We start from the raw sequence: 22,129 nt of genomic DNA on the forward strand, positions 1-22,129 counted from the left end.
TGCCACTGCCGTTGCCCACGCCACCGTCGCCTCCACAGATGGCACAATTTTCGGCAAGAACTGCGGCGGCCAGCTTATCTGTTCTGGCAACCAAGGAAGGCCTGTGCTGGGCTGCCTTTGTTCAGTTGGCTGCCGTGGGTAGGTCCGGTGGGTGGCTGGTGGGCTGCTCCATCCGTCATTTTTCAGCCCATTTGAAGCCAATAGCCAAGCTGCTATTTTCCGAGGGATTCAGAAGGACCAATGTGTTCCCTGTTGCGCTCAGGTTCAGTCGAGATGTCAAAGTCAAAGGCATAATCGGGTGCCCAGGTCTGTTGCTCTGAGCATTGCCACAGCTCGAGGACGAGCTGTCTTCGAGGGGTGGTGAAGTGTTATGGCAAGTGGGCCGGCCATGGGCCTAGGCCCACGAATACTGTAGCGCGTGAACAGTGCCGTGAATGGGGTTAGTTGGTTTGTTAGGAAAGAGATAAGTTAGATGGATTTAGTTAGGATATTTGCTTAAGGGTCAAGTCGGTCGTCTCTATAAAAGAGACCCTATTGTATCAATGAAAGGCAAGCAAGAAGAACCCTAAAAGTAGTCAGAGCCTCCAGAGGGAGGGCGACGAACAGGTTCTTCGTGCTATCCCTAGTTACTCCATAACATCTGGCCCTGCTTATTCCTGCCAACCTTGCACTACAGTATAGAACCTAGCAGGTCTCGGCTATATAGTATGTAATTGTCTCAATAATTTTGAGGTCTAACCTTTAATTTGCAGTCTATGCTGCTGTTACCTTGTAATATCCTAAATCAATGTTTCAAGTTAACTGCAGTTTCTAATATTTGGTTTAGTCATGCATCATAGACCAGCTACCATCATGATTGGTACAACTTAAAATTGAGGGATTGAGTGTTCAGAGGAGTGTTCAGAGCCTGTTTACAGTCTATTCCTAATTTTTTTATAGACTAGTAAGTAGTGTTGTGAGCATAACCTACAAATGAAAAAATGGAGCAAGATTATACTGCACCAATACCTTTTTGGTGAAGAGGTCAAGAGCATCTTTATTTTCTAGAACCTTTAGCTTGTATATGCTTCCTTTCTTTGACGAGCAATGCTTTGCAATATTTTCTTCCCTTGTAGTGATTACAATCCAGCTTCCATTCTTCATGTTGTGGAAACTTTGTATTATCATGTCCCATTCGGCAGTAGAAAACAAATCATTTAGAACAATTAGACACTTGTTGCTTCTAAAAATATTACCCAAATATTCAATCAATGCTTCAACTCCTGTTACTTTAGTGCCTACCCCAAAGCTACTGCCGTTCCTATTGGAGGATTGCGCATTTAGCTGAATAACTAAGCTCATGAGGACCTTCTCGAGAATAAATGGATGAATGATTGTGATGCAAGCACGATAATCAAATAAACCACTTAGCTTTGGACTTTGGTAGACCTCTTCGACTAGAGTAGTTTTTCCATGACCTTCCATTCCCCACGCTGAGATCACTGTAGGTTGATGGTCTTCTTTCTGTGCAATTAGATCTATAAGATCAGACTTCTCTTTCTCTCGTCCCACAAATTGAGATTCCTCCAAAGCACCTGTGATCGTCCCAATGCGAGTAAGGCCCTTTCCAACCATCTTACTATTCCCTACAAATTGATTTTCAAGAACCGCATCTGTTGGCATCGCAGAGATGTTAGTACTGAGTTTATCTTCACTTGAGCTCGACCCTGGCTTCATTAATGTTTGAGAAACCTGAGGCAAGCAAACAAAGATTAGATACATTTTTAGCCATGCAATTTAGGTGATATTCCTAACTCATAATATATATGAGAGCCTCCATACATATAATCTATAGCCATCATGCAACATATTCAATATATCAAAATTCTAAAAGTTCAATACAAAAGTAGAAAGAGAATTATAGCATGCACTTGACTAAATGAGCCATACATTTTTCTTGATTTACAGCAGAAAAATCAAACTGTAAGACTTGGTAGTATTAAATATCATCTATAAGCGATTCTATGGGGTGAAGCAATTAAGGGTATTTTCGTGGACAATGTTATATAACTAGAACTAGTTACTATGCATCATTATGGAATGTTTATTTTTAAGAAAAATCCTATTATAAAATATAAAAATAGAGTGCTTAGATTTAAATATTACCATAGAAATTGTTGACGCAAAAATCAACACACTGGAATCCGAGGGCAAGTGTTCGCCGAGTCACGGAAAAGTCAACCAAGCCTGCCAGTCAATTTGACCAGTAATTGACAAGAGAGAACAAAATCAAATTCGAGAGCGTATCGGCTGGGATTCCGATTATCTCTTAGGTGAGCGCATCGGCAAGCTTTGCCGATACTATAGACGACAAAAAGATATTAAATACGAGCGCGTAGTGGACAAGCGTATCGGCAGGGTCAGCCGATACACTAGGCGACAAAATCGGCTTTTTGGGCAGCCGATTGTGTATGTATAGCAAGATCTAAGCTACGAAGGTGTAACTTAGATGATGCGAAGCAAAAAACAGATCTGAACCGGCTCTTGAGATAACAAAAAGTGTCACTCCAAAACCTAAAGCCGATCTAATGTGTTTTTAGATGTGATAATGGCCAAAAAGCATAGGAAGACTTATAAATCTAGCCGATATCGATAATTAGTGAATAAATCTAGACGAGACGACAGCGATGCGTCCGGAAGTCAAAGCCTAGATGAACTCGATAACTTTTGAATAGATTTGAACGAAGCCACAGTGATGTGTACGGTAGCTAATGCTCAAATATACTCGGTAAAACGAAAATTCACCAGCAAATCAAGTCGCTCGAATGTGAGGCGTCCTTGATCAACTTGAAAAAACTCGTCGAAAAAAAGAAAAGGCGAAATCGCCGAAAAAATGCAAAGGAATTGTTGTCGACCGAAACCCACCGGCGAGCAATGACGGGCAACACGAAGAGCCGGGAGGTTGCTAGGGCGCTAGAGGCACTGCTACCTCGTCGACGGCCCGCAATTTCCGTCACGCGCCCGGAGGATGTATGAAAACCGGGCGTGCCACCTGACCTATACCCGATCAGGAGGGTGCAGACGTGCTCCGAACAGTTTCCTGCATACAAAGACACGTGTAAACGTAAGTCCGAGCCGTGGTCGGCTCCCCGGGACAACTCTTGCATCGGCTTTGAAGGGCCGATCGAGTCCCGGTGTCAGATGGGATCTGATTGTATCCAGATATGATAAATAGAGCAGATCACTATAAAACTGCTTCAGTTAAATCTAATTGATCTAATCCACGATAGTAACAGCTTCACTGCTAGATCGGAACATCCTACACGTGACTAGGCCTAGCGAACATAACAGACAACTAAACCACAACCCAAAACAGAGGCCTAAGAACTAGCAAGTGCCGATTCCCGGAACAATCCCTATCAAGGCTAAGATAAAGCATCTACTACGCCACCGGATCATCCAATCCGTTTGCAAGGCCTAACCTAGCAGATATTATGCCAACTCTTAAGATAAGAGCAAACCATAACAGATCAGATCTACTAAACATGAAAGAAGCAGGGTATTGCCCCTGTGCGACTAATTCTATGCGATAAGAACTAGCAAGAGATTGAAACGTGACTGCACAGAGACAACATGATATTCGCAGATGATAAGCAACGAAGCACAACAGATCTACTAAAAGCCATGCTACGAACATCATGATAACTAGTACTACTCGCCATCAAAAACGCTCAGTACGAGTAATACCAAGGTAAAAGCAATAACAATATTGCCCTGATCGCAAGAAGCGATCAGGGCAGCATGGCACTTACTTGGATGGAACCCTAGAATTAGGGGTGGCGATGCGCTGAGAGTTGTTGTTTGCGAGTCGTGATGACGCTCCCTTACGAATAACAAATGATACATATTTATAGTCCGGAGACTTGGGAAACAATCTAAACTAATCTTGTCCCGATCGGACTCTATCTCTAATCTTAAACTAAATCTAAGGATACACGGCCCATGTGGCCCAGATGCTCACGCAGGAGCCGATTCACAAGTCTTCTTGATCTTCTGCTTTAAGCCCATCTTGCTTTCGGCCCATAAATTAACCCTGTTAATTTATGGCGATAACATGAATTTAAAGTTTGTTGTATTGGATGTGTATCAAGTTTTTTCCGGTCCCTTACAACTCATATTTATAGCCTAGCGCTATCAAGTCCTAGCCGATTACGGCAAACGTTACTTGACCCTAAAAAAAGACTATCTAAAAGATAAACTACTTAAAATATTACAACCGAATCATCAAAATTTTCGTAGAGTCCGGATCCTCTTCTCCTTCCTTGGCTTCATCGGCAACTTTTCCATCGGCCGAGCACCAGAGCTGGCGGATTAGCATCTTCGCAGAATATTCCCCTGGCCCATCGGACGGACTCCCATCGGCCGATTCCTACTCTGTACATCTTTTGGTTTCTTTTGAATCGGCCATCTTTCCTTCACCGAAATCACCTTCCTTGGCACGTGTCAAAAAACGGTGTCAACACATGCCCCCCAGTTTCGGAGTAATTTGTTTTGCTCCGAAATTAACTCCAGCCAATGTTTAAATGAATCTCTGTCTTCCAAACAAACATAGTGTCAAATCCCCATTTTGCCCTCGAGCAAAGGTTATAAATATCTCCATCTTCTTCTCCGCTGGCATCTTTCCTGTAGCACCTCTGCTTCCTTCTTTGTTCAAGAACACACTCGCTCTGCCGCCGCCACTGCAGCTTCCTAGGGTTTCAAGGATCCAAGTCCAAGAACTCTTCCTCCGGCAATGGCTTCCATCTCCGAGTCCCAGAGGTACGTCTTTTTCCTCCATCTGCATCTTTGCCCCCCATTCTTTTTTCTGATCCCTTCAATCACATTTCTTATTTATGCATTTATTTTTCAGAATCTTAGGGGTAATGCAATTATCCCACTATAAAACCAATCCGGCATGGTTTGCTTAGGTCCCATGGGAGATCCAGATCCAACTAGTGTAATTAACCTGGAAACCAGCAGGATCCCTCTTAAGTCTTCCAACATGAATCTAGATTGGACTCCAGCCTTTAGATCTTGGCCGAATGTTACAACCAGATGAAGAAATTGATTCCGCAGAAAAGCAAGTTCCCAAAGGACCAATTGGGAACAGTACGATATTAGCCAATGCCTGGACCTATCTTTATCGGAGATGATCAGGAACGAGCCAATGCTTATATCGGCTTCTTACTTTTGGTCTGATGCACTCAACACATTTATGTTTAACCATGGACCAGTGACACCAACCCTGATGGATGTTGTGATGCTTACTGGCCTGAATGTTCATGCTGCCGATAGACCTTTTCGTTTGCTAGAAAAAGCATCTTTCAAAATTGAAACCAAAAGAATTGGCGGGTGGAAAGGATATTTCCGCAAGAACATGAAGACTGGATCAATGTCTGTCAGAGAGCATACTGCCTTTCTCAACATGTGGCTCGAGAAATTCATCTTCTGTGGCAAAACAGTTGGTCCAACAAATAATAATCTCAAGCTAGCAGAAAATCTGGCTACTGGCAATCCTGTTCCTCTCAGTAAACATCTTCTGGGGTCAATTTACCACCTGCTTCATCAAGTATCATCCAGACTTAGAAAGAACCAGCCAATCACCAATTTGGGAGGCCCCTGGTGGTTTATTCAGTTGTGGCTGCACATGTATATGCACAAAACTATGATAGTCGAATTGTCAGAGATAGAATTCCCATCAGATAACTTTTCTGAAGAAGAAGAGACCGTCACTCGCCGATGCACATCATTTGGTGAAGCAGCTATCATGATTGCCAATGATCCCAAGACCCTTGGCATTACTAACTTTTTCAAGTCCTTCTACAATGGGTTTCCAGAAACCTCCACTATCTAGTTTGCATATCAGGATGAAAAAGTCATGTATAAAAACCCCTTCAAGCTTCAGCTCGATTCATGGAAGACCGATGAAGAAGCCACCAAGATCATGAAGGAAATAATTTCTCCAAGAATTCTGCCAATTAACTTCACAGCTGGCAAAGATACTCCTAGCTATGAGTTTTATAATCCATCAGTGGCAGCCAGACAATTAGGATTTGGCCAAGTGCCCCCTTTTTCCTTCTTTGCCAGTAAAGTTCAGTTTAGAGGAACCCTTGACAATAGCTCTCTCTTACAGTCGGCTGAAAGATCTGGAGCCTGACGTAGATATGACACTTCTAGCCGATTGGCAGATTGCACCTTTTGCGACAACCCCTTTTACCCAATGGTGGTCTGAATGGCAAGAACATATCTTCTGCAAATCGGCCAATCTATACTGCATGGCTCTGGATAACAATTATCCATCAGGCGAAAATGAGGTAAAAATTAAAATACCTCCCATAATATCTCTTAACATCTTTTGCTTGCAGCCTTTAACCTCTACTCTTTGCAGGATGATCATCGGGATCCTCCAACAATCAGTAGGAGTGGGCAGCTGATCAACTACGCCCTGCCAGCCGATAAACCAAATATCGGCTATGGTGCTCCTACTTTGGCAGATGTGGCCACTGGGAGAAAACGTAAGGTATCTTACACCAAGGTGACAACCCGTAAGAAAAAGAAATCTCCAAGCCAATCTTCAGCAGCAGCAGCACCCCAAACAGACACTCCGATCGACCTTCCTTCCTCTTCTTCAGAAGGTAAAAGCTTGAATCCCATGTCTTCACTTTATCTGAATGCTGATCATACCCTGACTTTATAATTAAGATGTTCCTGAACACCAATCTAGAGGAGAAGAAGACTCTCATAATACATCCCCTCATACATTACCCATTATCCAAGTATGATCCTCCTTACTCAGTAAGTATTTTAAATCTTTTCATGATCCTGAATCTGGTATTGTTTCCTTTTGGTTTCATCAGGCACAACATTCACCTCCAACTCCTAGAAAACTCAGGGCAGAATCTCCATTGATATAGGTACGATTTCAGAACTTGCTTATGAACATATTCTATATATTTCTGACAATCATCCTTCAGCTTGCCGACCATGCACTATATGAATTACTTGGCCAGCCAAACACTGCAATCCCGAGCTCTTCATCACAACCCCTCGTCCCTGTTGGCTCCAACATAGAGGAAATATGCCTGAAGCAAGTAAGCATCCTTCCCCTTGGCCAATTTCATCATCCCTCTGTCTTCATCGGCCATCCTAACCATATCTCCCTATTAGGCACAAGAATCTCCAAACAATAGTCTGTTTTCTTTTCAAATTAGAGCCACTCCCCAGGAAGAAGAAGAAGCAACATCAGCCGATCCAGTTGTATTGTCGGATGAAATCAGGGCCAAACTCCAAGAATCCCTTCAGTTTCTGAATCAAGACATCGGCCAATTAATCAAGAATGCACAGCCGATCCGAGCCATCTTGGAAGAACTGGAGGATAAGCTTCCAGAACCGATCGAAGAGGCGTTAATTCCTGCAGCCTTTATCGAGAGTCATCGTGCAGAATTCAACAAGGCCCAGAAACAACTCGTCGATCGTCTTCAGCAGGAACAAATTATCAAGCAAAGGGATAACTTCAAAGCTCTAGCAGAATCGGCCATTGGTGAGATCAAATCTCTGAATGATACCCAAGCCAGCATTCTGAGAAATAAGGCAGCATTGGAAGCTGAACGGGGTCGTCTTCTGCAAGAACTTAATCGGGTAAATCAAGCAATAGACATCGCAGATCACGATCTTTCTCAGATTCCACCGGCCAGCATGCTCGTCAAGCCTATCAACTTCACAAGAGTTTATGGCCGATTTCTGGCTCATCAGTAGACATCAACCAAGTAATAGAAAACATTGACCAAATTCGCCTGCGTGCGATGAAAGTAATCCAGGAAGCTTTAGGATTACTGTAAGAACACCTCATGTAATGTAACCTCCAGAATTAGCAGACAACTTGATCTTAATCCATAAATTTGGCTTTATGATTTATTGCTCTAAGGGCGACTCATATCGCGTCGGCCATATTACAACCGATGCATCCAACTTGCGAATCGGTTTTCATATATTTTTTGCACTAAAGGCAATAATTCCTAGTATTGGCTATAACTTACAAAATCCGGCCGATACTACAATCGGCCTTACCCCTCTTTGATCAAGACTCTTCCGAAGAATCTCCTGACTTTTCTGATGTAACTTCATAATCAGCCATCCGAAAGAAATCTTTTTCCCATGCTTGACCAGAAAGACAATTCATCCGATCATAACTCACTATATGGGCCTTAGCCGATGCCACACTAAATGACGAATCGGCTAACATTATTTCAACAGTATCGTCAACCCACTGAATCAAACATTGATGCATAGTAGATGGAATGCAACAATTGACATGTATCCAATCCCAACCCAACAGCAAACTATACGAACCTTTGCCATTAATAACGAAGAAAGTAGTGGGAAGGGTCTTACTGCCAATTGTAAGATCGACACATAATGCCCCTAAAGCAGGAGATACGACTCCTTCGAAATCCTTGAGCATCATATCAGTTTTTGTCAGATCATCTTGATTCTTCCCAAGCTTGCGTAGCATAACATAGGGCATTATATTCACGGCTGCACCTCCATCAACCAACATCTTTGTAACAGGCTTGCCATCAACGAATCCCTTCGTGAACAATGCCTTAAGATGCTGCCTCTTATCATCTTCTGGCTTCTCAAATGTTGCTGGCAATGGTTCCAAATTTAACTGTGCCATGGCTTCCTCTAATTCTGGTTCATGATCTTCATCATCTGGTGCCATAAACTCTTTTGGCATTATGAAAACCATATTAATTGGTGCAGCCGATGATCCAGAATCTTGATCATCATCGGCCCTGGGCTTAGCACGCCAAACTTGTGACCTGATCCCTTTCTTGCGTAGAATCTATTCTTGTTCTTCCTCAATGATCTCCAGCTGGCGTAACCTCCGAACACGCCGCTTCTAAGATCTGGTCAAACCCCCTGGGCACCATTGAGATTGATCCATGCGATTAGGTTCACGTTCTGAATCTCTTCGAATCGGCTGATCATCTTGTACTCTGTCATCGGCCATCTATTCTAGCCGATCGTGTACATGCACTCTTCTCCCTGCAGGATCACGTAGCATTGTCCTGCCCCCCAGTCGATCATGCACTGATACCCTTTTTCCTAGCCGATCATGCACAGGGGTGCGCTCACGCCGATAGGGTTCATGACGTGGCCTCTCATATGATCGGTTGTCTTGACCATTGCATTCGGGACAATCATATGCCGATGGCAATGTCAACCCTTCTTCCCAGCAGTAGACAAAGAAAGGACACCTCCAATGATCTTGTTCGCGTCGTTCCTCTTCTTCTCTACGCTGTCGCCTTTCACGATCATGTTGAAACTTATTTAACAGCATTTGAGACGTTACACGTCTACGTGGTGCCGATGAACGTTCAGCATCCCTCGTCGGACCCTTTCCTTTGACCTCATAGGCTGCTATTTGCGCTTTAGGATCAACAGCTCCAGATTTCTTGGCCGATGATGATGTCAGAATCTTAGCTTGAGAAGAACCTTCATCTCTAGCCACATCAATCATGTTTGTGGCGAAAGGATGTCCGTCGATCTTCATCGTCTTCTTGGGAGCCTCAAATTTCAATCTCCCTTGTTCGAAAGCCATCTGAATCTGCTGTCGGAAGACCTTGCACTCATTTGTATCATGCGATGTGGCATTGTGCCACTTGCAATACTTTATATTTTTGAGCTCGTCCTCCGATGGAATCTTGTGATGTGGCTTCAACTTGATCAACCCTTCCGACAATAATAAGTCAAAGATTTTGTCAGCTTTGGTGATGTCGAACCCATACGACTCAGGCTCTTTCTTCCCAAACGGACACGTCACCGGCTTTTTACTGTTCTGTATCCACTCTGCGGATGCGACCGTTTCTTGCTCCTCTTCAGACTCATCATTAGCAGAATACTCCACATAGTTGACCTTCTTCTGAAAAGGCTTCTTGGACTCATAGGATTGAGTCTCTCCTGTCATCCGACTTGCAATCTGGCTAATACTTTTAAACTCCTGTGATGCATATTTATCTTTAATGTGTGGCAAGAGTACATTAAATGCTGCATCGGCCAACTGCTGATCGGACAGAACCAAACTGTAACATCGGTTCTTGACATCTCTGAACCTCTGGATAAAAGCAGCAACCGATTCATCATTTCTTTGTCTTAAGCCGATTAAATCGGTCAACTTTAATTCAGTAATCCCAGAGAAGAAGAACTGATGAAATTGTCTTTCTAGATCGGCCCAATATAATATGGAGTTTGCTGGCAAAGTGGTGAACCAAGCAAAGGTCGATCCAGATAAAGACAAGGAGAACAAACAGACTCTGAGTGCATCCTGGTTGCCTGCTTCTCCCAACTGTAGAAGGAACCTATTAACATGTTCCATCGTAGAAACTTCTCCATGCCCTGAGAACTTTGTGAAATCAGGCATCTTGTACTTGTGTGGGAGAGGAATCTGATCATAAGCCGGAGGATAAGGAGTCTTGTACATAACAGATTGTTGTTTTGGCCTCAAACCAAACTGCTCCCTCATCACTTCAGATATCTTTGTGTTCCAATCAACTTGTGGCTCAACTATTGGCATCTGCTGAGGAGAAACCATGTTCGCTGCATTGGTCATCAGCGCAAGTTGTTGAGCTACATGGTTCATCGGCTGTCCAACCGATTGCATCTGTTGGGCTTGCTGAGCTATCCGATTGGGTGTTTGCTGTGTCATCATCGGCTATGTAGCTGATGGGTTAGCCGATTGTTGACCAGCAATATCCATGTACGACACATTAACACACCGTATCTGTCCAGTCGCTTGATTGTGGAATACCCAATTTATTCCCTTATGATGCGGACATTGTGACAATAACACTTCTGAAGGAGACTGGGGTTGGAGCAGGATAGCAAGACGCTGCTGTGGGGTCATCGGCGGTGGCGCCGATACATTAGCTTGTGTCATCTGTTGTGGGCTCCATGCGCCTTGTGCATTTGGCTGTGTTGCCAATGCGTCCTGCTGTGTACTCATCGACTGAACGACCGATGGATCAGGCTGAGAGGCTATCGGCTGAGAAGATGGTACATTAAACTGCATTTTGGGTGGCGTAGAAAAGAAATCCGGATGCATACCATACCCAGTAGCAGGATCCCATCCCTTAGGAAAAACAGACGTAGATCCACCTTGCACATTTGTAGCAATCGGCGGTGTGGTTGAGTAGATATGATTTGTCGTACCCGCCGATGCTGCAGTAGTCATCTTGAGCCGACAGGGTTGCTACCATAGACACCTCCAAGGGAGTATATTGCATCTGATTTGGTTGTATATAGCAAGGACCCATGCACCCTGGTAACGTGCCTTCAGCAAAAGTCTTGACCATTGCATTGTGCACCGTGTTGCCCATGACTGTTGCACTCTTGATGAAGGCTTGTGCCACAGCCTGGCCAACTACATCTATCATCTTGCTTTTATGTTGAGCCTCTGTTAATGGCTGGAAAGATGGAAGATTAAACTTCTTGATCACCTCACCATATCTGTTGATGTTGTACGACTTGAGGCATTCACGCTTGAATTTCTCCACCAGCTCTTCAAATTCCTTCTTTTGTTCTTCTTTGAGCTTATCTTCAGGAACAGGAATTTGGTTTTCTTCACTAACTGCAGATTTATCTGTGAGTTCCACCATGTTGAAGCTTTCGTGTCCCACCAAGCGTGCCAAAAGATGTGTTGACGCAAAAATCAACACACTGAAATCCGAGGGCAAGTGTTCGCCGAGTCACGGAAAAGTCAACCAAGCGTGCCAGTCAATTTGACCTGTAATTGACAAGGGAGAAAACAAAATCAAATTCGAGAGCATATCGGCTGGGATTCCGAATATCTCTCAGGTGGGCGCATCGGCAAGCTTTGCCGATACTCTAGACGACAAAAAGATATTAAATGCGAGCGCGTAGTGGATGAACGTATCGGCAGGGTCAGCCGATACACTAGGCGACAAAATTGGCTTTTTGGGCAGCCGATTGTGTATGTATAGCAAGATCTAAGCTATGAATGTGTAACTTAGATGATGCGAAGCTAAAAACAGATCTGAACCGGCTCTTGACATAACAAAAAGTGTCACTCCAAAACCTAAAGCCGATCTAATGTGTTTTTAGATGTGATAATGGCCAAAAAGTATAGGAAGACCTATAAATCTAGCCGATATCGATAATTGGTGAATAAATCTAGACGAGACGACAGCGATGCGCACGGAAGTCAAAGCCTAGATGAACTCGATAACTTTTGAATAGATTTGAACGAAGCCACCGCGATGCGTCCGGTAACTAAAGCTCAAATATACTCGGTAAAATGAAAAGTCACCAGCAAATCAAGTCGCTCGAATGTGTGGCGTCCTTGATCAACTTGAAAGAACTCGTCGAAAAAAAAGAAAAGAAAAGGCGAAGTCGCCGAAAAAGTGCAAAGGAATTGTAAAGTTTGTTGTATTGGATGTGTATCAAGTTTTTACGGTCCCTTACATCTCATATTTATAGCCTAGCGCTATCAAGTCCTAGCCGATTACGGCAAACGTTACTTGACCCTAAAGAAAAGACTATCTAAAAGATAAACTACTTAAAATATTACAACCGAATCATCAAGATTTTTGTAGAGTCCGGATCCTCTTCTCCTTCCTTGACTTCATCGGCAACTTTTCTATCAGCCGAGCACCAGAGCTGTGGATTAACATCTTCGCAGAATATTCCCCTGGCCCATCGGACGGACTCCCATCGGCCAATTCCTACTCTGTACATCTTTTGGTTTCTTTTGAATCGGCCATCTTTCCTTCACCGAAATCACCTTCCTTGGCACGTGTCAAAAAACTGTGTCAACAGAAATGTTATAATAATGTTTTCAGTCGTAATGCGTAAATTTTGCTAAACTAGCGAATAACTTATTTATCGACATGGAGTATTTTTTAAAAAAATATTGTTAGTGTGATTGGTATGTAATTCATTAAGGAAACTTTTTTCCATGGTTGCTGAAGTATCGAAATATATACTTATTTCTCATGTTTGTATGTATTATTGGTCTGCGTTTTGGCATACAACATGAATGTTCACTTTGAGTTAGTTTTTTATATATCAGGCGTTGGTAGAAGTTGTATTTTAGAATAATATGTTTGGGTACTTTATGATATTTTTCATAATAGCAGGTGTTCATAAATTTAGGTGTAGGGTAATTTAGTTTATTTCTAAAATGGTACAAGTGGGTAATTTGGATGCAATTTTTGAGGATTACTTTAATTTAAATTATCTTTCATAATGACTTATGTGGTTAATAATTTCAACATAAGCTTAAGGGTTGTTTTAGATTATGTTTCATAATGGTGCATGTGGGTAATTTAGATGTAGATTTAAGGGGTTACTTAAGGTTGTTTTCATAATTGCAAATGTGTGTACTTTAGCAGCACATTAGTTCTATTGGCTATTATTTCAAACTATAAGTAGTTTATAGAATCGATGGGAAGGTTGCTTATGTTATTGCGAGAATTTGAAGAACATTTAGGATGACCCATGTGAATCCAATTAGTAAAAGTAAGATTGTTATTTATGGTTCATATTTGCTTATTGTGGTTGATTTTTCTCAAATACGTACATAAAGAAATAAACTGAGACTATTATATGGCCTAACTGTTATTCTTTTGGTAATGGAAACATGGCCCAATTGCGTTGAGAAATCAGATAAGAAACATATATAACCAGCAGACATTGAGATAATATCATATACAAGTGCAAAGATTATTAAGGAGCTTCTAACTCGTCCTCATAGTTCTTCCAGATGTAGACTAAAAGATCAGACCATTTATTTGACATGAATGTGATTGATCTAAAAGAACATGAAGAGGCAAATTAATTAGATGATTATAGCCTTCAATACATATTACCTTATTGTAGGAAGCAAATATACTCTGATCAACACATGATTGCTTGAGCTCTGACACTATACTTTCTTGGCCAGCACATAAGCTTGCAACTTCACCGTGCTCTGTGGATATTCCTTATCGTCCTTTCTTGTTGTTTGGAAAATATTCCTTAATCGCATCCCACTCGTCAATGGTGGACAGGTCATCAAGCACAATCAGATAGCTCTTCTCATTCACATGCTCAGTAAATGCATCAAGCAACTCATCTTGCTTCATGGCCCCCATCTTCTTAAGAATTTAGGTCGGGAAAATTTCAAGACGATGTATCACTTGATGTATTGTGCTTGAAATCAATAAAATTTCCCTTTAAAAAAAATCTTCTTAAGAACTTGAGCTCCGATGTTTGCCTTTTCTTGTGTCTTCTTCACTTGTTCAAAAGAAGTTTCATAGAACTGCCTCATAATGCAATGCAGGAACTCCAGTGGATTGAAAGGATGCATAATCCTGATCCAAGCGTAGAGCTCGAACTTCTTGCTTCTCTTAAGATTGTCATACTCTCCTTTGATGACGACGGTCTGACCAAGAACACCACCTGTTCCCCACACGGCTATCACTGTAAGATTCTCATTACCATCGTTGATCAGTTGGGACAGGTCGACTTTTTTTTCGACCAAAGGCATTACGCCCAGCTTTATTGAAAGCGTAACAAGCGTTCAAACATTTGGTCGCGCGACTGGGGTTACCAGCAAACGTTAGAGTACCAAAAGAACTGAAAAGAGCCTAGAGCTCAGGAGAACTCAACACATAGGGTCGGTAGCGAGAAACTAACTCTACTCAAAAGACCAGATTACAAAGGCCGACAATTAAGGCTGAACATCAGCACACGCATCCAGTAGGATTTGGAGAAGCTCATCCAAAGTAGCACGATCCCTTTGCTTCAGAAGCGGCTTCCAGTTCAGCAGATGAGCTCGAGTCTTGTGAATTAGTTCCAAAGGGTTCTTCAAATGTTTGTCCTCAAACACCATCGCATTCCTCGTCTTCCAGATCGCCCACAAAGCACTTGCACAAAGAAAAAGAAAATAGGCCCAAAATTCAACACTCTCACAAGTAATAAAATGTCAGCTAACTCTGCACAAGAAGTTGGGGCACGGGTCAAGCCACAAGTCTCTCTGATGAGGGTCCACATAAAAAGCGCCACAGGGCATAGGAACAGAATGTGGTCAACAGTTCACGCTCTCCACATAGCTTACATTCCTCCGGGCCCGACCATTTCTTCTTTTTAAGTTGAACAGCTGCTTGTATTCTATCATTGAAAGCCATCCAAAGGAAGAACTTGATTTTTAGAGGGATACGACATCTCCAGATTCTCATCAGAACCGGGTCTTTCACTCCACCAAAGGTCATCGCCTTATACAGCGACCTGGTTGTATAGTTGCCTCTCTTCTCTAGTACCCATTTCATCACATCTCTTCCTTCTGTAAGAGTAGTTTGATTCACAAGCTCCACCAACCGTGCCCATTCGGCCATTTCTTCATCATTCAAGGATCTTCTGAAATCAATTTGCACAGTTCCATTGGCACAAGCGTCACTGACATAAATGTTAGGGTGTCGACAGTAAGAGAAAAGTTGATGAAACTCTACACTCAAAGGGCATTCACCAGTCCAAAGATCTAGCCAAAACCTGGTTTGTTTCCTACTATGAACTTGCACTCTCCTGCCCCATTGACACCACTGTCGAACTGACAAGATCCTTTTCCAGAATTGTGACCCAGCATTCCGATTTAGCTGAAAAATACTTTTGTCCCCCAAGTATTTCCTACACAGAAGCTGGATACAGATACTGTCATCTCTCTTCTCTAGTCTCTCAATCCACTTAACCAGCAAGCAAATATTCATAACTCTAATATCTAAGAAATCCACACCTCCAAACTCTTTGGGTCTAATAAGAGCTTCCCACTTTACCATATGATATTTTCGTTTCTTGTTTGTACCTTGCCAAAAGAAAGTATTTCTGATTGAGTCTAGGGCTTGATAGTTTCCTTCATAAAGCAGGTAAACTCCCATTGTATACATTGGTGTACTGGAAAGACAGGTCGACTTTTGCTTTGTCCTTCTGCCTCCTTGCTTCCTCAATGCCAAACATTGTTGCATCAGAAGTGCTTGATGGCCCAGCACCAGTTGCAGGCTTGGGGCCAGTAGTGCCCTTGATGAGACGGTACCGTATGTTCCTCTGGCTAACATCCTCAACCTTGGCTCTAAGTTCCTTCATCCGTGTGGCCACTCGGTGCCGATCAATCAGTGTTTGGAGGAAGAACCACCAAGATGGCTTCCCAAGTCGAACAGCTAGATCTTGAAGGCAGTCTTCAACATCATATGACACATTGCGAACCTGCTTCACCCAGGTCTTGACCACCTTGTGCTCATCTCGCTCCTCGTGCGCAGCCATCAAGAAAACGAGCATCATCTCTAGCAGTGGCGGAGCGTCGTTGGGGCCATATGGGGCTCCGGCCTCCCGTGCCATAGAAAATCTCCACTAATTGAACAGTAATTTTGGTACTGTTCATTAGATTAGCAGTTTAATTAACAAGGCTGACACCCCTGATTCGTTGTTCAGGCTCCGCCACTGATCTCCAGCTCATCCCTGATGAAAGCCTGATCACGCTGGCCACCCAGCTGCAAAGCCACCTCCTGCGCGATGGTGGACTTGGCGTAGCTAACCGCTCCATTCAGCACGGACTTGCCCACGCTCAATGCCGTCGCTTCCTTTTTTTTTTGAAAAGGGAACTTTATTAATTTCAAAGTGATACATCAAGGTGATACATCGTTTTAAAATTTTCCCGACCTCTGCCGAAAAAGCACACAGCCTACAAAAGTCTTACAAAACCGGACAAACTAATGACTATCAATCCTAAGACTAGACCGCCACCCATGTGCCCGGGCAAAAAAATACTTGGCCACCTGCTCCAAAAAATGAGACACCGCTACAAGGACGTCCTGCGAGGTAGACAGCTGAAGGATAGCCCACGTGCGTAGCCAGTGTGTTGTAGAGTAGATCACCTACAAAAAGGATGGTTGTTTGTTATAAAAAATCACAGAGTTTTTGCAGCGCCAAACAGACCAACACAAGGCTGCTGCGCCCACATGGACTAATTGTTTATACTCTTTAGGTACACCAATCGTCCAATTTCTAAACATACTTGATACATCGCGAGGCTGTGGGAGACCCCATGCCGCATAAATAGTAGCCCATACCAGCCTTGTAAACCGACAGTCAAAAAACAGATGTTGTATTGTTTCATTCATGACAGAAACAACACTATTAATTTCTGTGCCAGTTTCGTTTAGCTAAATTATCTTTTGTTAATACAACTCCACGCCTAAAGTACTAGAGAAAGATTTTTATCTTGAGAGGGGTTTTTATTTTCCATAGAACCTTCTTTAAGTTGGGAGTATTCTGGTTAATTAGACCTAAGTAATGTGATTTTACATAAAAAACACCTGACCGGTCTAATTTCCATTAGAACTCATCCTCCTCCTCTTGACTTAGTTCAACAGTTGCAAGACGTGAAACAAGGTTGTTCCACATCACAAGTTTGTTGCCAATTAAGTCTCTACGCCATGATATATTGGGTATAGATGTGCTGATTACATCAGCAACTGTGTCTTATTTTTTCCGAGTGATATTATAGAGCTGAGGATATTGTTCACGTAGAGATCTGTTTCCTAGCCATACGTCTTCCCAGAATCATATTTGAGACCCATCTTTGATGATGAAAGAGCCGAACTTTAGGAAGTCGTTTTTAACTTTCATCAGGCTAGCCCAAAAATGAGAATCACCACTCTTCCATTGAGCTTGGACAATGGGTTTACTCCCTAGATACTTATTTTTAATGATATGTTGCCAGGTACCTTCCGTCGTCAACAATCGATACAGCCATTTGCTTAGCAGCGCTATATTCTTTAATTCAAGATTATATATCCCTAGTCCTCCTTGTTCTTTCAGTTGACACAGGATATCCCACTTTGCTAAGCGATATTTTCTCTTGTGCTCATCGCTTTGCCAAAAGAATCTGGAACGAAAATAGTCCAACTTTTTACGAACACCCTTTGGTATCTCAAAGAAGGACATCATGTACATGGGTAGGCTGCTAAGGACCAAATTGATTAATGTTAAATGGCCTCTAGTTGAAAGATTTTTCCCTTTTCCAACTACTGAGACATTTTTCAAATCTCTCTTGTACCCTCAGCCAATCATTATTTGATAGCCTCCGGTAATGAATCGGGATTCCAAAATACCGTATTGGGAAGGTTCCCGTATTGCATCCAAACAGTTCCATGTACTCATTTTCCATATTCTTAGCTTCCCCAAAGCAATAAATTTTGCTCTTATGGAAGTTTATTTTCAACCCCGACAGCTGTTCAAAGGCACAAAGAATTGTCCTCAGATTCTGAGCATACTCCAGGTTGTGTTCCAAAAAGAGGATTGTATCGTCAGCATACTATAAGATAGAGAGACCCCCCTCAATTAGATGAGGTACAACTCCTCCCAGTTGATTGTCTGCTTTGGCTCTCTTGATAAAAAAGTGTGAGCATATCGGCTACTATATTGAACAAAATAGGTGACCGTGGGTCGCCTTGGCGAAGTCCTTTTCTTGTTTGAAAGTAAGGACCCACCTAATCGTTTACATTTACCACTACGCTACCCCCCGATATGAAGGACTTAATCCACCCAATCCATTTGGGTGAAAATCCTTTCATCTGGAGCGTTTGCAATAAAAAATCCCACCTCACCTTGTCTAAGCCTTTTCGAAATCTATCTTAATGATAACCCCGTTCTGGTTTTTGCGATGGAGTTCATGTATGGTTTCATGAAATATTATCACTCCCTCTAGAATGTTTCGACCTCGCATAAAGGCAGTCTGTGTTGGGTTGATAAGATGGTCGGCCACTGAATTAATTCGGGAGGTTGCCACCTTTGTGAAGATCTTGAAACTTACATTGAGTAAGCAAATAGGTCGGTATTGCTGAATTTTGCTGGCTTCTTGGGTTTTGGGCAGTAACGTGATGACACCAAAGTTTAGGATGAATATAGGAAGGTCACCTTGATGTAAGTCCTGGAACATTGACATTAGGTCTCCTTTGATGACATCCCAAAAATGCTGGTAGAACTCCGCTGGGAAGCCATCTGGGCCAGGCGCCTTGTTATGTTCCATACTGAAAATGGCATCCCGAATCTCCTGTTCTGTGAATGGAGCCATGAGGAATTCATTTTCAGGTGAACTTACTTGGGGAATGTCATCTGTCCTATCACACAAGGAAAAAGATTTTCCTCCGCAGGACCGAAGAGCTCCTTGTAGAATTGTGTGATATAACCTTTAAGGTTTTGTTGCCCTTCAATTTCCCCCCCTTCATGTTCCAAATAAAAGATACGCTTCTTGCGATGCTTGCCATTGGCAACCATCTAGAAGTATCTAGTGTTGTTATCTCCAAGAAGAACATCAGTTGCTTTGGCCCGTTGATAGAACATGAGCTCCTCTTCCCTGAGGAGCTTAACCAAATCATCACGAGCCGATTCCAGAGTTTCCCTTTCTCCATCCGAGAGCGTTCTAGTTTCAGCCATAGTGTCAAGATTTGTTACAACAGATTGGAGCTGCTCCTTTTGAGCTTTATACACCCCATGGTGATGGCGAGCCCATCCCCGCAGGTGTTTTCTGAGTGCTCCCATTTTCCTATTCCAACGTTGCACTGAGTTATGTCCACCCACCGGTTTATTCCAAATTTCGATGACGCGCTCTTTGAACTCATTATGGGTTAGCCAACTGAGTTCCATTTTGAACTGTTTAGCAGTCCCTGTGAAAGATGGATCCCCAGTGTCCAATAAGAGAGGAGAATGATCAGATACCCCTCTATCCAGTGCATGGACCGTGACCATCGGGTATTTGAATTCCCATTCCGATGTCATCAGTGCTCTGTCAAGTTTTTCATAAGTTGGATCGGTAAGAGTATTTGCCAAGGTGAATTGTCTACCTGTCAACTCAATCTCATGAAGATCGAAACTGTCTATGACAGTGTTGAAAAGGAAAGGCCAACGAGGGTTAAAGTTAACTTTATTCTTCTCTTTGCTATGTCTCATGATGTTAAATTCGCCCCCTATTAGAGTTGGCATTGGGTTCTGATGGCATGTACGTACGAGTTCTGACAGAAAAGCTGATTTAAAATCATCCTGTGCCGGTCCATAGACTGCCATTAAAATCCATTTGAAGTTATCATTTTTATTACGGAGATGGAATTTAATAAAAAAATTCCCCTTCCACAATTAAGGACACATCAAGAGCAATTGCATTTATACCAAGAAGTATACCCCCCGACCGCCCTCTGGGTGGGAGACAATGCCAGACAAAATCCGCACCTCCAGAGAGGCGATTAAGATTTGCTCTAGACATATCTTGTTTCCCAGTCTCCATCACAGCGACGAAGTCGAGCTTATTATCCCTAATGGCATCAGAAACATGTCGGTATTTAGCCAAGTCCGAAAGACCTCTGATATTCCAAAATATGCCTTTCATGAGGAAACACTTTTATTTTGTTTGTGGTGCTTTCGGCGCACCTTGTCTTTTTTGGACGATGACTTAGTTTTGCGGCCAGATACCTTTAGATCACAAATCCTTGTGTCCAGGTCCAGGTCATCTAAATCTACTTCCGTTATATCTTTGACCAAGTGGGAAAGAAGATCATTGTCTGTCTCATGGTCTTCCCCATCACTTAGATCAAAAGGGTTAGGTTTAGTACTAGCCCGTGCATCACCCTTTAGCTTAGGTCGAAAAGAGAACATATCTACCTCAATTCGTTTAAGAGCATTATACGACACACTAATCTCATTGGCATTATTTTCCAGATATATACCAATAGAATTTAACTTTGTAATACGAGTATCTTGGCAAGACTTACCCGCAGAGAAATGTGTCGGAGTGGGTTGAGCCGAACCCCTGTGCTGATGCACTATCGGGCCATCCAAGTTTCGTTCCGCAGTACACCTCATAGCTCTCTCCATCATCAACTCGTCCGCTGCAGGGATTCCATCAGCAGTATTCGGAAGATTAGCTCTCGCACTGCGACGTTTTCCCTCCATATAGACAGACCCACTTTCTGAAGCAGACAAGACCGTACCTGAGACTTTAGTGACTGGCGTCATGAATCCAGTTGATGTCACGGTCTGACTAGGCGCCTCTTGACTAGGTACCACTGTCAACAAAGGTGATACTTCTGTGATGGAGTTATCAGTGGCATCCGACTGTCCAGACTCCGTTTGTAGAAGTTGCGCCGACATACACTCCTTTGTAACCGGAGATGTTGTCTCTCTTTGAGTATGATCATGCAAGTCTGCTGCAAATGAATCAAGTGATGTCTTATTCAGATCATCAAAACAAATATTTGTCATTTGCAAGATCGAGATTGACTCACTGTCAGGGCATGTCGAAAGGACAGAAGGACCAATTCACCCCTACATTGCTGCTTGGTGTATCCATGCCGGCCTCCGCAAACTGCTGGTGGTGGTCAGGTGCCTTCACTACTGACCCTTCAGCTGCACTCATTATTTGCACAATATCTTTATGAGAACAGGGAAAATGAGACTGCATATCCGAGGAAACATCACCAGAATTGGAGGGAAAAAAAGTATGATACTTACTAGTTGTGCGTCCAAGATCCGAAGCAAAACCCATCTTAGGTTTTGTCACTGCGATCTGAGGCAACTTATCAGTACCATTCATCAACACTATCGGTTTGAACCCTAGATATGGGCAATTTTCCCCAAAGGTGTTACAGCGATAAAATGCTGCATAGGTGTAGGACCAGTGTTCCCAGCTTGTGGTGGTGAGGTATCTGTTTTGATGTCACTTTTCATTTTCTTGGCTGCTGTCTCCCTGTCGGAATCCTCAGAACCACCATTCCCTGCCCCAAAATCATCCTGATCCATGTGGTCAACATCTTCAGCTAGAGCTACAACTAGGTCAGTAGTGTATAAGTGATATGATAGCCTTCTGTGCCAAACACTAGGTCAGTAGTGAGGGGTAACTGACTCTTGTCTAATATCCCAACTTTCACTCTTATGATTCCCATCTTTCTGTGCGTGTACATGTCCACTTCCCCGAGTAGTTCCTATTACTGTTCCTAGGGCCCAGAAAACCAAATAGTTTCTATACGCATGCGGCACTTTGGTAATATGAACCCACACTTCTTCCAAT

General features: G+C 42.9%; 3 protein-coding genes across 3 annotated transcripts; all 3 read right to left on the reverse strand.

The window, feature by feature from the left end:
• Nucleotides 1–966: 966 nt before the first annotated feature.
• On the reverse strand, nucleotides 967–1,662 carry LOC120662354 (probable disease resistance protein RXW24L). The gene has a single exon (XM_039941518.1). The coding sequence runs from the start codon at nucleotides 1,660–1,662 to the stop codon at nucleotides 967–969; it is 696 nt and encodes a 231-aa protein (XP_039797452.1).
• A 12,359-nt stretch (nucleotides 1,663–14,021) lies between these two features.
• Nucleotides 14,022–16,708, reverse strand: LOC120662355 (disease resistance protein RPP13-like). The gene is made up of 5 exons (XM_039941519.1): nucleotides 16,694–16,708; nucleotides 16,511–16,649; nucleotides 15,980–16,352; nucleotides 14,276–14,555; nucleotides 14,022–14,171 (listed from the first exon to the last, which is right to left on the reverse strand). Exons 1-5 carry the CDS (start codon nucleotides 16,706–16,708, stop codon nucleotides 14,022–14,024), a joined length of 957 nt encoding a protein of 318 aa, XP_039797453.1.
• LOC120659656 lies at nucleotides 16,663–21,369 on the reverse strand. The gene is made up of 4 exons (XM_039937867.1): nucleotides 21,348–21,369; nucleotides 21,054–21,266; nucleotides 20,835–20,951; nucleotides 16,663–16,943 (listed from the first exon to the last, which is right to left on the reverse strand). Exons 2-4 carry the CDS (start codon nucleotides 21,211–21,213, stop codon nucleotides 16,801–16,803), a joined length of 420 nt encoding a protein of 139 aa, XP_039793801.1. The 5' UTR covers nucleotides 21,214–21,266; nucleotides 21,348–21,369; the 3' UTR covers nucleotides 16,663–16,800.
• Nucleotides 21,370–22,129: the final 760 nt, after the last annotated feature.

Source organism: Panicum virgatum, chromosome 2N (genome assembly GCF_016808335.1).
Source record: "Panicum virgatum strain AP13 chromosome 2N, P.virgatum_v5, whole genome shotgun sequence".
NCBI classification, from domain to species: Eukaryota; Viridiplantae; Streptophyta; class Magnoliopsida; order Poales; family Poaceae; genus Panicum; species Panicum virgatum.

Coding starts and splice junctions, on each gene's coding strand:
- LOC120662355 (XM_039941519.1), bottom strand. Junction 14,556..15,979: donor AAGGACAAAGCAAAAGTCGA/CCTGTCTTTCCA, acceptor AATGCCTTTGGT/CGAAAAAAAAGTCGACCTGT. Junction 14,172..14,275: donor AGGCAAACATCGGAGCTCAA/GTTCTTAAGAAG, acceptor ATTCTTAAGAAG/ATGGGGGCCATGAAGCAAGA.
- LOC120659656 (XM_039937867.1), bottom strand. CDS start 21,213: ATGTCGGCGCAACTTCTACAAACGGAGTCTGGACAGTCGGATGCCACT. Junction 20,952..21,053: donor GCCAGTCACTAAAGTCTCAG/GTACGGTCTTGT, acceptor GAATCCCTGCAG/CGGACGAGTTGATGATGGAG. Junction 16,944..20,834: donor TCCGACACATTTCTCTGCGG/GTAAGTCTTGCC, acceptor TCCTTTTTGTAG/GTGATCTACTCTACAACACA.
- LOC120662354 (XM_039941518.1), bottom strand. CDS start 1,662: ATGCCAACAGATGCGGTTCTTGAAAATCAATTTGTAGGGAATAGTAAG.